The sequence below is a fragment of the Rhinopithecus bieti genome, unplaced genomic scaffold (assembly GCF_001698545.2).
Source record: "Rhinopithecus bieti isolate Rb0 unplaced genomic scaffold, ASM169854v2 scaffold_12928, whole genome shotgun sequence".
Taxonomy (NCBI): Eukaryota; Metazoa; Chordata; class Mammalia; order Primates; family Cercopithecidae; genus Rhinopithecus; species Rhinopithecus bieti.
In genome coordinates this window covers 1,493,445-1,510,243 of record NW_016807614.1, presented here as the reverse complement: position 1 = coordinate 1,510,243, position 16,799 = coordinate 1,493,445, and the positions used below count along the sequence as shown (strand labels likewise).

General features: G+C 40.5%; 1 protein-coding gene across 1 annotated transcript in view; it reads left to right on the top strand.

Moving 5' to 3' along the window:
• The window catches only part of TANC2 (tetratricopeptide repeat, ankyrin repeat and coiled-coil containing 2), a 483,987-nt gene that overhangs the window by 425,515 nt on the left and 41,673 nt on the right, over nt 1–16,799 (top strand). Inside the window, exon 15 of the mRNA XM_017882923.1 lies at nt 7,728–7,836. Coding sequence (XP_017738412.1) covers nt 7,728–7,836 — 109 coding nt within the window. The remainder of the gene's footprint in view (nt 1–7,727; nt 7,837–16,799) is intronic.

Here is a 16,799-nt window from a genome sequence, read left to right as displayed (position 1 = left end):
AAAAGTAGTAATTCTCTTCTGTCTTTGCTTCCCTACCCTATGGCCTTTATGACCATATCTGAACCCATATTAAAGTTGATTATGATTACCATCTTTTTTTGTTTTTGTTTTTGTTTGAGATAGGGTCTTGCTCACCACCCAGGCTGAAGTGCAGTGGCACGATCACAATTTGCTGCAGTCTCAACCTCCCAAGCTCAAGTGATCCTCCCACCTCAGCCTCCCAAATAGCTAGGAGCACAGGCACATGTCACCATGCCCGGCTAATTTTTTAAATTTTTTTGTGGAGATGGGATCTCGCTGTGGTGTCCAGGCTGGTCTCAAACTCCTGGACCCAAGCAGTCCTCCTGCCTCAGCCTCTCAAAGTGCCGAGACTACAGGTGAGAGCCACTGTGCCTTGGCCTCGTCATCTTTAATTATAAAGGGAAAGCATAGTTGTGCCCCGTCATGCTTTAAAACATGTCATGCTTCCTAGAGCTGTCTCTACTTTATTTCTTACCTACTCCTTCTCAAAATGCCAATCAAAAAGTGTCAAAATCATGGTTACTGATTTTAATTATGTTTAAAGAATTCAGAGTTTATACTATACAAATGAGTATATTGTTCTTTACAGTGGTGGAGTTTTTTTCACACAAATGTGCTCTGAAACAAAAATCAGGTTGCCAATCTTGTCAGTGTGGTAATGGAACTAGGTTTCAGTGAAAACTAGAACTTCAGAAACACTGAAGTTCTCATTCTAGCTCTTTCACTTCCTAGGCATGTGAGCTGGGTCTGTCCCTCAATCTTGCTTAGTCTCAGTCAGTCCTCTACCATAATATTGGGAGTAGTATTTACTGCTATACCTATGGTGTAGTGATTTTTTTTGAGAATCTAAAAATTATTAAAATATTTGTCTGGGTATTGTGACTCAGGCCTGTAATCCCAGCAGTTTGGGAGGCCAAGCCAGGCAGATAACTTGAGGTCAGGAGTTCAAAACCAACCTGGCCAACATGGTGAAACCCCATCTCTACTAAAAATACAAAAATTAGCTGGGCGTGGTGATCCCAGCTACTTGGGCCCATAATCCCAGCTACTTGGGAGGCTGAGGAAGAAGAATTGCTTGAACCCAGGAGGTGGAGGTTGCAATGAGCCAAGATCATGCCACTGTGCTCCAGCCTGGGCAATGGAGTGAGACTCTTGTCTCAAAAAATAATTATTATTATTATTTTGATTTTTCAGTTTTTTGTTTTAATTTTTTTTTTTTTTTTTTTTTTTTTTTTTTTTTTTTTTTTTTTTTTTTGAGACAGGGCCTCACTGTGTTGCCCAGGCTGGAGTGCAACAGTGTAATCATAGCTCACTGCAGCCTCAACGTCCTCGGCTTTAGGCAGTTTTTCTGCTTCAGCCTCCCAAGTAACTGGAACTACAGACACATACCAGCACAACTGGCTTTTTAACTTTTTTGTAGAGACAGGGTCCTGCTTTGTTACCCAGGCTAGCCTTGGACTCCTGGACTCGAGTGATCCTCCCACGTTGGCCTCCCAAAGTGCTGAGATTACAGGTGTGAGCCATCATGCCTGGCCTGAAGTATTTTGAAAACCGTAAGATACACAGGTATAAGATGTTATTACTTACTCATCCATTCTGCAAATATATACTCCTATTACCTAGACTCTCTTGAGGATAGAGGCCATGCTTTTTCACACATGTGTAGAGCAACATAGAAGAGTGCCCTGCAGTGGGTGCTGTAATGGAGATGTGTACCAGGTACAACAGGAACCTAAGGAAAGAACCCCTGAGTTTATCAGAGGGCACCAGGGAAAGCTTCACAGAGGAGATCATGTGAATTGCCATTTGAAGAATGAGAAATTGTTTTTCTGATGAACTAAACAGGAAAGAGAATTCCAGGCAGAGGGAAAGCACATTTGAAACCCTGCATATAATTTACTGTGTCTGGAATTGAAAGGATAAGGTAAAGAGGTAAAGACAGACAAATAGGCAAGGGACAAATTATGTAAAGCCTTTGGATACCATGCTAAGGAATTTAAATTTTATATCAGAGGGAAAATAAAACTAGCAAAGAATTTTGAGCAGAATTTTGATCAGGTTTCTGCAACGTAGATTATTGTGATGGCCAGGGAGCGAGCAGTAGAGAATAAAATGAAGAGAATGAGATTCTTGTGACTTTTCAGGAGAGAAAGTATAGGAGAGGGGGAAAATAGCTACTATGTTTTATGCCTGAGTAACTGGCAATATTTAAAAAAGAGAGAGAGAGATATGGTTTTGAGGGAAAGCTCCAACTTCAAAAAGTGAGTTTGATGATGATGGAGGTAGAAAGATCCAGCAGACCAAGAAGCAAAATTAAATCTCAGTGCTCAAGATGTCACCGTGGGAGCCAATATAGAATGTACATTGCTATTTTCCTTTATGTCCTACATACCACAAACTTTGAGTCCAGTGTACTATTCAGAACCATTCTTTTAGTAATAATGTAGCATGTAGCATGCTTGTATTCAAAAAGAAATGAACTATAGTTGCCACCTTCATCTTATCCTTGACCTGTATTACTGGCTGTTTCTCCTCAGTGCCTGATGTAAAAGCAAGCAGTTATCTCTAGCCAGCTGAAATGAAGACTAGAGAAATGCAGACATCTCACCAGCATTTCTTAGTTATGGTGGTAAAATGAAAACACTAGGGCAAAGTCAATTCTATGTCTAACTGAAAATTCATTTCCTTGTCAAGCACAAGCTTTTTTACATTAATCCCAATAGGCATGAATTCTCATTAACAGCCTAAAGCATAGATAGTGGATCAGAGGCTTATATTCAGGAGTTCTAGTCACAGTGGAACAGCCATGGATGAGTAACTTGAAGTAATAATTCTTATACCAGGGAGGCTCCAGTAATTTTACTGTTAAGAGCTGGACAGAATTTTGAGATCTTGAGAGTAAGATACTTCATACATGCTTTGTATTGTTGTCTTAACTTCCATGTGGTCTGTTAAAATAACTTTTTCAAAAAGAACAATCTTTATTGAAAAAACTAAAATAGACTAGGCGCAGTGGCTCACGCTTGTAATCCCAGCACTTTGGGAGGCTGAGGCAGCCAGATCATGAGATCAGGAGTTCAAGTCCAGCCTGGCCAGCATGGTGAAACCCCAACTCTACTAAAAATACAAAAAATGAGCTGGGCGTGGTGGCACGCGCCTGTAATCCCAGCTACTTGGGAAACTGAGGCAGGAGGATTGCTTGAACCCTGGAAGTGGCGGTTGCAGTGAGCTGAGATCGCACCAGTGCACTCCAGCCTGAGTGACAGAGCGAGATTTCATCTCAAAAATAAAAAAATAAAATAACCTATCAACTAAATTGAGTTTTCATGGGATAAATAAGAGTTCAGGGCTGGGCGCAGTGGCTCACACCTGTGATCCTAGCACTTTGGGAGGCCAAGGTGGGTGGATCATGAGGTTAGGAGATGGAGACCATCCTGGCTAACACGGTGAAACCCTGTCTCTACTAAAAAATATATTTAAAAAAATTAGCCGGGCGTGGTGGCGGGCACCTGCAGTCTCAGCTACTCAGGAGGCTGAGGCAGGAGAATGTCATGAACCTGGGAGGTGGAGCTTGCAGTGAGCCAAGATCACACCACTGCACTCCAGCCTGGGCAACAGAGCAAGACTCCGTCTGAAAAAAAAAGAGTTCAGTGTCAATTTCCAGATTTTATGAGTTTGAAAGAACCCTGGACTCACACCTTCAGATGATACTGATGATTCCATGCAAGCTACACTTGTCTGAGACATTCTCCCAATTAAATAACTTCCTTTCTATTATGGTTAATTTATCCAATCAAACAAGGTGATCTGGTATCCACTACAATTTAGAAATTCTGTAAAGTCAAAAATTAAAAATCCCTTTTTAAAATCTTATTGGAATGAAATCCATTTGATGAGTCCTATGTAAGATGGGAGCTGTCCCATGCCCTGTGTTCCAGGTTATTTACTGACACTTAAAAACTCTACAGTCATGGCAGAAGGCACCTTTTCACAGAGTGGCAGGAGAGATGAGTGCCAGTGGAGGAAATGCCAGACACTTATAAAACCGTCAGCTATCATGAGAACAGCATGGGGTAAACTGCCCCTATGATTCAGTTACCTCCCACTGGGTCCCTCCCACAACATGTGGGGATTATGGGGATTACAATTCAAGGTGAGGTGTTGGTGGAGACACAGAGCCAAATCATATCATTCTGCCCCTGGCCCCTCCCAAATCTCATGTCCTCAAATTTCAAAACACATCATGCCCTTCCAGCAGTCTCCCGGAGTCTTAACTCATTCCAGCATTAACCTGAAGTCCAAGTCCAAAGTCTCATCTGAGACAAGGCAAGTTCCTTCCACCTATGAGCCTATAAAATCAAAAGCAAATCAGTCATTTCCTAGATACAATGGGGGTACAGGCATTGGGTAAATACACACGTTCCAAATGGGAGAAATTGGCCAAAACAAAGGGGCTACAGGCCCCATGCAAGTCCAAAATCCAATAGGGCAGTCATTAAACCTTACAGTTCCAAAAGGATTTCCTTTGACTCCATGGCTCACACGCAGGTCATGCTGATGCGAGAGGTGGGCTCCCACAGCCTTGGTCAACTCTGCCCCTGTGTCTTTGCAAAGAGTACAGCCCCCTTCCTGGCTGCTTTCACGGGCTGGTGTTGAGTGTCTGCAGCTTTTCCACATACACAGTGCAAGCTCTTGGTGGATCTACCATTCTGGGGTCTGGAGGATGGTGACCCTCTTCTCACAGCTCCCCTAGGCAGTGCCCCAGTGGGGACTCTGTGTCGGGGTTCCAACCCCACATTCCCTTCCACATTGCCCTAGCAGAAGTTTTCCATGAGGGCTTCGCCCCTGAAGCAAATCTCTGCCTGGACATCCAGGCATTTTCATACATCTCATGAAATCTAGGCAGACATTCCCAAACCGTAGTTCTTGACTTCTGTGTACCCACAGGCCCAACGCCGTGTGTAAGCTGCCAAGGCTTGGGGCTTGCACCCTCTGAAGCAACGACCTGAGCTGTATATTGGCCCCTTTTAGCCACAGCTGGGATGCGAGGTACCAAGTCCAGAGACTGCACAAAGCAGCAAGGCCCTGGGCCCAGCCCTCTAAGCCACTTGTTTCTCCTAGGCCTCTGGGCCTCTGATGGGAGGGGCTGCCATGAAGACCTTCAAAATGCCCTGGAGACATTTTCCCCATTGGCTTGGTGATTCAACATTTGGCTCCTCATTAAGTATGTAAATTTCTGTAACTGGCTTAGATTTCTCCCTAGAAAATGGGTTTTTATTTTCTATTGCATTGTCAGGCTGCAAATTTTTCAAACTTTTATGCTCTGTCACCTCTTCAATGTTTTGCTACTTAGAAATTTCTTCCACTAGTATCCTAAATCATCTCTCTCAAGTTCAAAGTTCACAGATCTCTGGGGCAAGGGCAAAATGCCACCAGTCTCTACTAAAGCATAGCAAGAGTCACCTTTACTCCAGTTCCCAACAAGTTCCTTATCTCTGTCTGAGACCACCTCATCCTGGACTTCATTGTCCATATCACCATCAGCATTTTTGTCAAAGCCATTCAACAAGTCTCTAGGAAGTTCCAAACTTTCCCACATTTTTCTGTCTTCTTCTGAGCCCTCCAAACTGTTCCAACCTCTGCCTGTTACCCAATTCCAAAGTTGCTTCCACATTTTTGGGCAGCACCCTATTCTCTGCAGTACCAATGTACTGTATTAGTCCATTCTCACACTGCTATAAAGAAATGCCTAAGACTGGGTGATTTATAAAGAAAAGAGGTTTCATTGACTCACGTGGCTGGGGAGGCCTAAGGAAAGTTATAATCATGGCAGAAGGCACCTCTTCACAAGGCAGCAGGAGAGAGAATGAGTGTCAGCAGGGGAAATGCCAGACACTTAGAAAACCATCAGATCTCATGAGAACTCACTATCACAAGAACAGCATAGGGGAAACCAAACCACCCCCATGATTCAGTTACCTCCCACCAAGTCCTTCCCATGACATGTGGGGATTATGGGGGTTACAATTCAAGGTGAGATTTGGGTGGGGACCCAGAGCCAAAGCATACCAGCCATAGAGAGACAGTTCTAAGTGTCTGCAGTTCTTAGAGGCATAACAAACGGGGTAAGAAAACACATCTCAAAGGTGGTCTAGTGTCCTTTCTTTAATGTCAGATTTTTTCTTCTAAAAAAAGTTTTATTGAGCATTTTTATATGCAGTAGATGCTGTTAGGCACTATGGAAAATATAAGTAATTCAGATTTCTTTCGTGAATGTAAGTAGAAATACAACCCTAAATATACATACATGTTACACATACATTAACAAAGAAGTGTATCATTAGGATGCTTTGAGCTGGAAAAAAAAAAAAAAAAAACAGAAAACTCCAATTCAAATAAATTAAACAGTAAAGAAATCTATTACCTCATATAGCAAGTTCAGAATTAGGGCAGCTAATAGGACTTAAGCTTTATTTTTCTGCAATTCTTTTAGTCTAACCCTCCTGTTGACTTTGTCTTCAAGCCAGCTGACCACATGATTTACAAGAGAACTAAGGCAGTTCTGGACATCGTGGGCAGATAAGACAATATCCAGAGGCAGACAAAAGAGCTGTCTCTTTCATAAACAGGTTTGGGATCTGTTAGCAAGGAGGTAATGGGGAACGGATGCTATCAGGAACCTCAATCTAGTGGAGGAGAGAGTATGCAACAGTATGGCAAACACTGTGCGAGAGGATATACAGTCTATACTGGTGGCAGTAGAAAGAAAGCCCTCCATTCTCCTCAGCTAGTGGGAAAGGGTAGGGGCTTGGTAGAGGCTGATCAGAGAAGACTTCACTTGGGGAAGAGGTTGTAAGTCCAGTTTGGGTCATGGTGAGTGTGAGGTACTATGGGACCTCCAAATGGGGAAGTACAATAGACAGTTGGGTATATACTGGCCTAAGGCTGAGAAGAAAAGTCTAAATAAAGAAAAAGGTACAGAATATAGGTGGTGGTGAAGGCTTTGAGGATGGATGAGCTAATCTAGAGCGAGGAAAGAATAGGACCAAGAATGAGATCCTGAGGAACACTGACATTTAAGCATGGGTGGAATGAGAGTTGCTGACAGAGACAGAAAATAAAAATGAAAATCTTGTAATGCCATCTGTGTGTGGGATGGGTGTAAGCCAACTAGAACTGACATTCTGTGGTATTTATACATGTGATTTGGATAAGGAACTGCCTAGGAACCTTTCAGTACCCATTCTTTGCCCAGGAGTAGGTTCTCTTCCCCAAGAAACCAGTTGAACGATATAGTTTTGTTGGAGGTATGACTGGACCTGAAGAGTCCCCCAACCAAAGCAGAATTAGGGCATTAACATTTCTGTTAAAATGAATCAGACCGGATGCAGTGGCTCACGCCTGTAATTCCAACACCTTGGGAGGCCAAGGCGGGTGGATCACCTGAGGTCAGGAGTTTGAGACCAGTCTGGCCAACATGGCGAAACCCTATCTCTCCTAAAATACGAAAATTAGCCAGACATGGTGGTGGGTGCCTGTAATCCCAGCTACTCAGGAGGCTGAGGCAGGAGAATCACTTGAACCCAGGAGGTAGAGGCTGCAGTGAGCCGAGATCGCGACACTGCACTCTAGTCTGGGCAACAGAGTGAGACTCCATGTCAACTTAATTAATTAATTAATTAAAATGAATTTCTCTTTTTTTGCAGGAGTGGTCACACATTACTTGCCTTCTGGTTTTCCCGCCAAGAGGGAAAACTAAACCGACAGCAGACTATTGAACTGGGACATCACATCCTCAAAGCACACATTTTTAAGGTAATTAAAGCAGTTGGAACCATTTTTCCCCCATTTTTAGCAGACTTTCATACACTATATGTAAGAAACTATTTCATTGTAGTCCCTGCCTTCTGAAGTGCTTTTGCTGCAAAATTGGTTCATCTCCCAACATGTATGGCCTGTTCCTCCCTAGGCCTTTAGAACTACATTGTGCGTCTCCCAGTGTAACTAACTGATAGGCTTTTCAGGAAATGTATATGTATAATCATTGACAAGGTGCATATACACCTATAGATGTGGGCTCCATACATGACCTATCATCTCCTGAGGACAGTCATATTGTAGCAGTTAGTTGCAGGTTTTCATGATGTCTAAAAAATCACTGAGGGCAGTTACTCTTTCAATTTTTTAATAATTGTTTTAGTGATGATAATAACATTCCTGGTGCTATGATTTTCAAACTGTTTACCTGGAGTCAACACTAACCTTCCTTGGAGCTACTTCCCCCAAATGTCTCTTCAAATTATATCCCAGTTTTTCTCCCATTAGTTTGAAAACCTTTAGGAACTCTGTAACATCAGCTTCTCTCAGCTGTCAAAAGGCTGAAATGGAGGACCCAAAAGAGAGGACACATAATTTGTTTGTGCATGTATGCATTCATTTGTTTATTCGTCACTTACTGAGGCATTAAACTAGGTACTAGAGATACAAAAACAAAAAAGATACAATCCCTGATCTCAAGGAATTTGTAGTTCAAATAGCAGTTTTGGGTTAACCCACAAAAGTGGAGAAGGAAATTATTGTCCTAAGTTTTATATCCCACAGTGTGAGAGTTCCAATCCCTACAGCCTTTTCAGAATTCTTTTCCTGCCTCAGGATGGAGAAATATGGGTATCTTAAACAGTTCTCCGGGTCAGGCTTCCCCCACAAGATATTGTTAAAAAATGAAACCATTGTCTTCAGAGAGAAGGATGGCGTTAAGATAACTTCAAGAGCCTAGCAAATTCTTCTCAGTATATAAGCACAGAGCCAGAGCAGCCTGGTCATCAGATGGACAGAAGTGAAACCCACAGTGACAAATCTTTTACTTGAATCTTACTTGTCTTGTCTAACAAATCACTGTACCAAAAATGACCTTACTTAGTAGGAGCAGAGTGGAGCTAAAATAACTGGCAAGGTATGGCATTCCAGTTTCAAGCAGACTAAAAAGTAGCTAATAATTCCATAAACTCTAAGAGCATTGTCCTGCTGTTAGATAGTAACTAAAAGACAGTAACTTAAGTATTAACCTTTTAGCATCACCATCTGCCTAGAATCAGATGCAAAGATGAAGCTAATGCCTGCCTTTGCTGCCCCATAAAACAAATACCACATTTGCAGAGAAGTAGCATAAAGCTTCATTTGACCAAGTATTTTATCCCATACGTGGAAACGTACATTTAAACATGCACTCCTGTCATTAGCACAGTTTTATCTTATATTGATGCAGACAGCATGGTTGCCTGAGATAAGACTGGCTCCATGTGTGATTCAAGCCATAAATACTCTAGTGTACAGCATATGGTGATGACGTGACTGCAAGCTGAAGAATGAAGAACTTGGACTATGGTTTTCCTGGTGCTGCAGTTTACAGGATCGTTTAAATGCAGAGTGTTCCCTGTTGAGAGGCTTTAACTTCTCCCAAACTGCTAGAATTCTCAATCTGCACCAGCTGTGGGTCAAAGACAAATGTAGACTTTATGGTTAGAAATAGTTCCACTTGAAACTTCTATTCAGCAGTGACACACAATCCAGTGGATACATTAATTTTACATTTCTCTGGTTTTATCTTCATAAAGGTGACGTTTGTAAGTAACGCGCTTTAAAGAAGCTCATTGGATAAGCCCCCAAGGTTTATGATCTTAAGATACCTGAGCCACAGCTAAAGATCCCTAAGATAAGATTGCTCTTGCTTCTTCATGCTTTCCCTGTTTTCTTAAGTATTCAGAAATCTTGAGCGGCCGGGCGCGGTGGCTCAAGCCTGTAATCCCAGCACTTTGGGAGCCGAGGCGGCTGTGGCGGGGTGGACTCACGAGGTCAGGAGATCGAGACCCTCCTGGCTAACACGGTGAAACCCCGTCGTCTACTAAAAATACAAAAACTAGCGGGGCCTGCGGTGGGGGTGCCTGTAGTCCCAGCTACTCAGGAGGCTGAGGCGGAGAATGGCCGGGAACCGGGGAGGCGGAGCTTGCAGTGAGCCCGCAGATCGCGCCAACTGCACTCCAGCCTGGCGCCGACACAGCGAGACTCCGCTCTCAAAAAAAAAAAAAAAAAAAAAAAAATCTTGAGGCAAGCTTATTTATCACCGGCTGGTAAACAGTTTTGTAAATTTAGATTCTAAGAAAGGGACTCCATTACCATTTATTGCTGACAAAAGATCCCTTACCTGAGCCATAGTTACAGATGCTGAAGAGGCACTTTTTCAAGCTATTTTAACATAAAATTCTCTTAAAGAAACCATGAGCTTAGAATTTAATTATGCGTTATTTTTGGCTACATCCTGGCTGGTAATGGGATCACACTTCTCTGTCTGTCGTCTTTGTTGAGTTGAACTAAACTGAAGCTCTTTCCTCCCATACTTCACAAGAACAAAGGATCAAGTCTACTAACCAGAAGAAATCAAAAGTCCATAGTACAAGTAAAGCTAATATTCCAAATCCAAAGCTCTGTATTTCAGGCTTATTTCTTATGTATTTACTCCAGCCTTAGTGTGGTTCTCAGTGCTGCTTTGTGGTCCATTTACTGGACCATTTAGTTGACATTCATTTACCAAGGTCCATTCTTACTCAGCTCCTTTTCCCATTTCTTTTTCCTCTACCTCTTAATGAAGCCAACTAACAAAACAAACAGCGTAACTTGTGAGTCTCTGAAAAAGATCAAAAACCAAGTGTTACTTCCTTTAACTATTTCCTCCCCTCACCACAAATCAATCTATATCATTATCAATTCTTACCTCTTTTTTTCTTGTTTTAGAAGAAAAGATGTTCCTATTCCTCTGTAATTGCATTATGAAATGTAGGAAAGTACAGATAATTGAATGTAATCAAATATTATCTACCAGATTTAACAAATGTTAACATTTTTCCATGTTTGCTTCAATTATTTTTCTTTATTTTTAAGAAACGAATGTAACAAATATAATAAATAATGCTTTCATATTTCTCTCTAACCCCATTTCTCTCTCTCCCCTAGAGATAACTTGTAAATGTGTTAGGATTAAGCACATGCTAACACCCCTGACATGTTCTTCTCATCTATATTTTACACTTTTCCAATGTAGGTTCATATTCATAAGCAATATATACAACTATTTTGGGTTTTTTAATACTATAAGATTCTGTAACTTTTTTCTTTTTTTAATCAACATTGTATCTTTGAGATTTCTCTACAGATGTAGGTCAGTGATTTTCAACTCTAGCTATACATTAGATTCTCTTGCAGAGTTTTTTTAAAAATACACATTCCTGAGCCTTACTCCCAGAGATTATGAGTCATTGTTCTGGAGTAGAACCTAGGCTTCATTTTTAAAATAGACTTTATTTCTTAGACCAATTTTAGGTTTATATTAAAATTGAACAGAAAGTACAGAGTTCCCACATACTCACTCCCCCAACCACAGTTTTCCCTGTTATTAACATCTTGTACTGATGTGGTACATTTGTTACAATTGAGGAACCAATAGTGATACATTATTATTAGCTGCAGTCCATCCTTTATGTTAGGGTCCACTCTCTGTGTTGTACAGCCCTATAGATTTTGCCAAATGCGTAATGTCACGTATCCGCCATTAAGTATCATACAGCATCGTTTCATTGCACTAAAATTCCTTTATCCGCCACCTATTCATTCCTCTCCTCTTACCCTCCTCAACCCCTGGGAACCACTGATCTTTTTACTGTTTCTATAGTTTTGCCTTTCCCAGAATGTCATATAGTTGGAATCACACAATGCTTAAAGAAGGTTCAGACTGGCTCCTTTCACTTAACAATATGCATTTAAGGTTCCTACGTGTCTTTTTTGGCTTGATAGCTCATTTCTTTTTATTGCTGAATAATATTTCACTATATGGATTTACTACATTTTATTTAGCCATTCATCTATTAAAGGATATCTTGGTTGCTTCCAGTTTTGGCAATTATGAATAAAGCTTCTATAAACACTAAAATACAGGTTTTTATGTGAACATAATTTTCAACTCATTTGAGTAAATGCCTTAGTAGTGCAATTACCAGATTGTATGGTAAGACTATGTTTAGCTTGTAAGACATTGCCAGACTAGTTTCCAAAGTGACTGTGCCATTTTGCATTCCCACCGGCAATGACTGATCACTAGTATTTTTGAAAAGCTTCCCAGGTAATTCTAATGTGCACCCCAGCTAGTTGAAAAACCACTGTTCTTTTCTTTTCTTTTCCTGTGAAAAAAATCACTATTCCACATCAGTAATTTAAAGATGGCAACATAGCAAGCATGGTAGTTAAGAGATCAGACTCCAAAAGCAGACCGAGTTCAAACCCTATCTCTCTTACTTCCTAACTGTATGACTTTAAGCAAGTTGTTTAACTTTACTTTTTTATTTTATTTTATTTTTTATTTTGGAGACAAGGTCTTACTCTGTCACCCAGGCTGGAGTATAGTGGCACAGTCACATCTCACTGCAGCCTTGAATTCCTGGACTCAAGCAGTCTTCCCACCTCAGCCTCCCAAGTAGCTAGGACTACAGTCAAACACCACTACACCTGGCTAATTATTTTTATTTTTTGTAGAGATGGGAGTCTCACCATGTTGCCCAGGCTGGTCTTGAATTGCTGGTTTCAAGCCATCCTCCCTCCTTGACCTCCCAAAGTGCTGGAATTACCACCACTAATCTTACTAATCTTTAAAATGGGAATGATATTAGCCCTTACTTGGTGGTTGTGAGGATTTAATTCATTAACATATATAAGCCTTAGAAGGGGGGCTAGGATCTCTAAAGGATATATATATATATATTTGGGGTTAAGAGTCACAAAAATGTAGGTGACTCTTACCTACATTTAATAGTTATATATATAAATGTTATATATGTAACAATTATAGTAGAAGTCCCTTTATGTCTTTCCCTTACCCCATTCTCCTCCCTCCCCAGAGATAACCCTTATCCTAAAGTGAGCATACATATGTCAACAGAAAGATCTTAGACATATTTTACTTTAAATTTAAAAGTTGAGAAAAAAGCATATAATGCTTAGTTGAATTGATAAGAGTAATGTCTTAGGAGTAGAAGAAAATGTCTGGGATTAAAAAGGACAATTCTGGAGAAGAGGGCCAAGGATAGAAAATGGTTTGGAATTAAAGGTTAAGGGAGAAAGCAGCAATTGGCTGTTTTGTCTGTTTTCATCTATTGTAGTTGCTACTTTTTCAGCTAAGAATTCAGAAGTGAGGTCCTGAATCAGGTGCCAATTACTTTTCCTTTTTTTAGGTGGTATAATGGAAGGAACATGAACTTTTGAGTAAAGACGGATTTGGCCTCTAATTCCAGCTCCAGAAGTTGTGTGGCTTTGAGCAAATTACTCAATCTTCTCTAGATTGTTTCCTCCTATATAAAAATAGTGATAAATTCTACCTCCTAGGGCTGTTGTGGAGATTAGATTACATTAGAGAAGCTAAATCTGGAAAGGCCCTGGCACAGAACCTGACACATTGTAGATCTGAAAAAATGTCAGATTTCCTGCCTTTTTTTCCTTCAACCATCATATGTAAGACATGTCTTCCATTGCTAAAAGTTTCCTCTGTTAGACTAAGGATATTTCTTAATGCTGATTTTTCTCTCTGAATTGGTTAATACAGTTTATTGTTCCTCAAAAGGTCTTGAGGCCCACACATATTATAAATTAGGAGACTGAGGCCCAAATGGGGAGTCAGAGCTAAGTTTTCTGGTCTTCCAGGATCTATAGTGGAGGGGCACTCAAGAACCTAACTTGTCTGGACTCCAACCCTGAGTAACATTTAGAATTCTTCCTGAAAGATCTGGAACTATTCTATTTCATATGTCAAAATAACAATCAGAACTACTTAGTCATGTGTTTGCTTCAGTTTTGTTTGCATGCAAACTGCATGGCCAAATGCGAGTTTGTAATTGATGTCCCTGTTACTTGCACAAATTAAAAGAGCTTCTGAAGTAATAATGAGCAATCAGAAGCTGCCCTTACCCACCTTTCTTACTGTTTTCTGTTTACCCAGCTCTGGGTGCCTACATGGGTACTATAGTAGACAGATTCAGAACAGAGCCCAGCCTCCTCAAGGCCAAAGAGAATATGGACCACGTAGAAATTAGGTAGCCATTTTTAAATAATCAAAGAGGATGAAAAGGGAAATAATCTTGCAGTGTGAGGGGTTAAAACTGGATTCTGTTTCGGCCTCCCAGCATGGGATTGTGTTTCTGGGCACCCAAAGGTCTACTCTGCTAGGATTTGACCCAGCGTTTTGGCTCATGCTCTTAGAATAGAATGGAATGAGAGGATGCATAGAAATAATTAGCACCATCCTTCCTCGTTTTATCAAGCTGTGGATTTTTTGTTGAGAATGTATAGACCCTTGCAGCCATTTTGATAAAGCCATGTGAGAATGTCGCAAAATACATCAACTTCTTGAGGCATATTCTGTAGATACATATGCATAGGTATATAAAGATACATATATGTGGATGATTATTAAAAGTTATGAAAGTGAGGGAGAAAAAAGCCTAAAATGCCTAATAATATGAAAGTGTTTTAAAGCCAGTAACAGTATATGGACCTTATGTGCATCCCAATTCAAACAAAAAAATTTAGTTCCTTTTTTGAGCTAATCAAGGGAATTTGAACACTATTGGGATATTTCATATTATAGAATCCTTCTTAGTTTTAGGTATGTTTTAAAGAGTTCATATCTGTTTAGAGGCACTTACTAAAATAATTAAATATTAAGTGATAAAATATCTGGGATTTTTAAAAATAATCCCATCAAGGGAAGGGTATATGAGCAGGAGTATAAATAATACAAGGTTGGCCATGAGTTGAAAATTACTGAAGTGAGGTGATGGGTACATGAAAGCTTTATTATACTATTTCTCTCTACTTTTGTAAATAGGTTTGAAATTTTCCATAATAAAAAATGTTTAATAAAGCAAATTTTATGTTATTTATATGCACTTGTGTGTATGTATTTTGCATATATATAGAAAATGTCTTAAATAGTAAACACTAATGTGTTAATAGGAGCTACCTCTTAGGATTGAGATGGGAGGTTGAAGATACTTTTATTTTTAATACCATGTTATTTTATTTGTTATAAAAAATTTGTATTATTTTTATAATTTCAGAAACTTAAATGTAGAAGTCTTTTTTTCTTCTGTGTTTTGGTTGTTGTTGTTTTTTAGTTTTTTTGAGACAAAGCCTCATGGTGTCACCCAGGCTGGAGTGCAGTAGCACAGTCACTGCTCATGACAGCCTAAACCTCCCAGGCTCAAGTGATCCTCCCACCTCAGCCTCCCAAGTAGCTGGGACCCACAGGCATGCACTAGCATGCCTGGCTAATATTTTAATTTTTTTGTAGAGATGTAGTCTCCCTACATTTCCCTGGTCTCAAGCTTCTGGGCCCAAGCAATCCTCCCACCACCACCTCCCAAAATGCTAAAATTACAGACGTGTACCACCGCACCTGGCTGAAAATAAAATTTTTAATCGGAAAGTTTAATGATTTAATTTTTGGTTGCATCAGAATATCCCCACAGGGAGAAAAAAAGGCGCCTGTGTCGGAGAAGCCTTTTAAAAACGTTCATGTATCTAGCCTTCCCACAGCATTATTCACCTTTCAGCCTTTCCTCTAGTGTGAGAATTCCATCTACAGAAAGTTTTTTCCTCACCCACTTTAGAGACCCTGAACCTTCTATGGGAAGACCTTGACCACTATGACTAGAGGTCTTGTTAGATGAATTTATAACTCATAAATAACTGACATATTCCCCCTTTGTAGATGCCCCTTCCCTAGGATACCAGGTAAACACACGTTGCTGATTTTGGATATATGTAGGGATTCTAGGCAAGAACATTCTATATTTCAGGGACAAAGAAAGCAGAAGTAACTTAAGTTTTTAAAAGAAATACCTCCCGCCGGGTGCGGTGGCTCAAGCCTGTAATCCCAGCACTTTGGGAGGCCAAGACGGGCGGATCACGAGGTCAGGAGATCGAGACCATCCTGGCTAACCCGGTGAAACCCCGTCTCTACTAAAAAATACAAAAAAACTAGCCGGGCGAGGTGGCAGGCGCCTGTAGTCCCAGCTACTGGGGAGGCTGAGGCAGGAGAATGGCGTGAACCCAGGACGTGGAGCTTGCAGTGAGCCAAGATCCGGCCACTGCACTCCAGCCTGGGCGACAGAGCGAGACTCCGTCTCAAAAAAAAAAAAAAAGAAATACCTCCCTATATATTTTATTACAACCCAAATTTCATTGTTAATATCTTCCTGCCCTCGAGATTTCCTTCTTTACCTGATTTGATCCAGATATTGGCAGAAGAGTTAGAAGATTGTCAGAGAGTGCCTAACAATCAGGATATCTGAAGAACAAATTATTCTAACTTCCTTCTGGAGAAGCCCATGTGAAATGGACAAACATTAGTACATGTTGTGGGACCTGTGCCAGTGACACTAGGAGAAAATTTGTTGTAGATGGCAATCAAGCCTGTATTGCTGTTTTTTTTTTTTTTTTCCTGAGGATAAACATATATAATCATTTTGGGGTATATTAGTTAAGGTGAAGAACACTAGCTGCTATGACAAACCTGCAAAATCTCAATGACTTAACAAAGATTTATTTCTCCTTACATCGCAGTACAGTGCAGATCTCTGAGCAGGCCCCTTCCATGTAGTAGTTCTGAAATCACCTTGGGCCTCAGAATTCTCCACTGGATCTTCTTTTTTTTTTTTTTTTTTTTTTTTTTTTTTTTT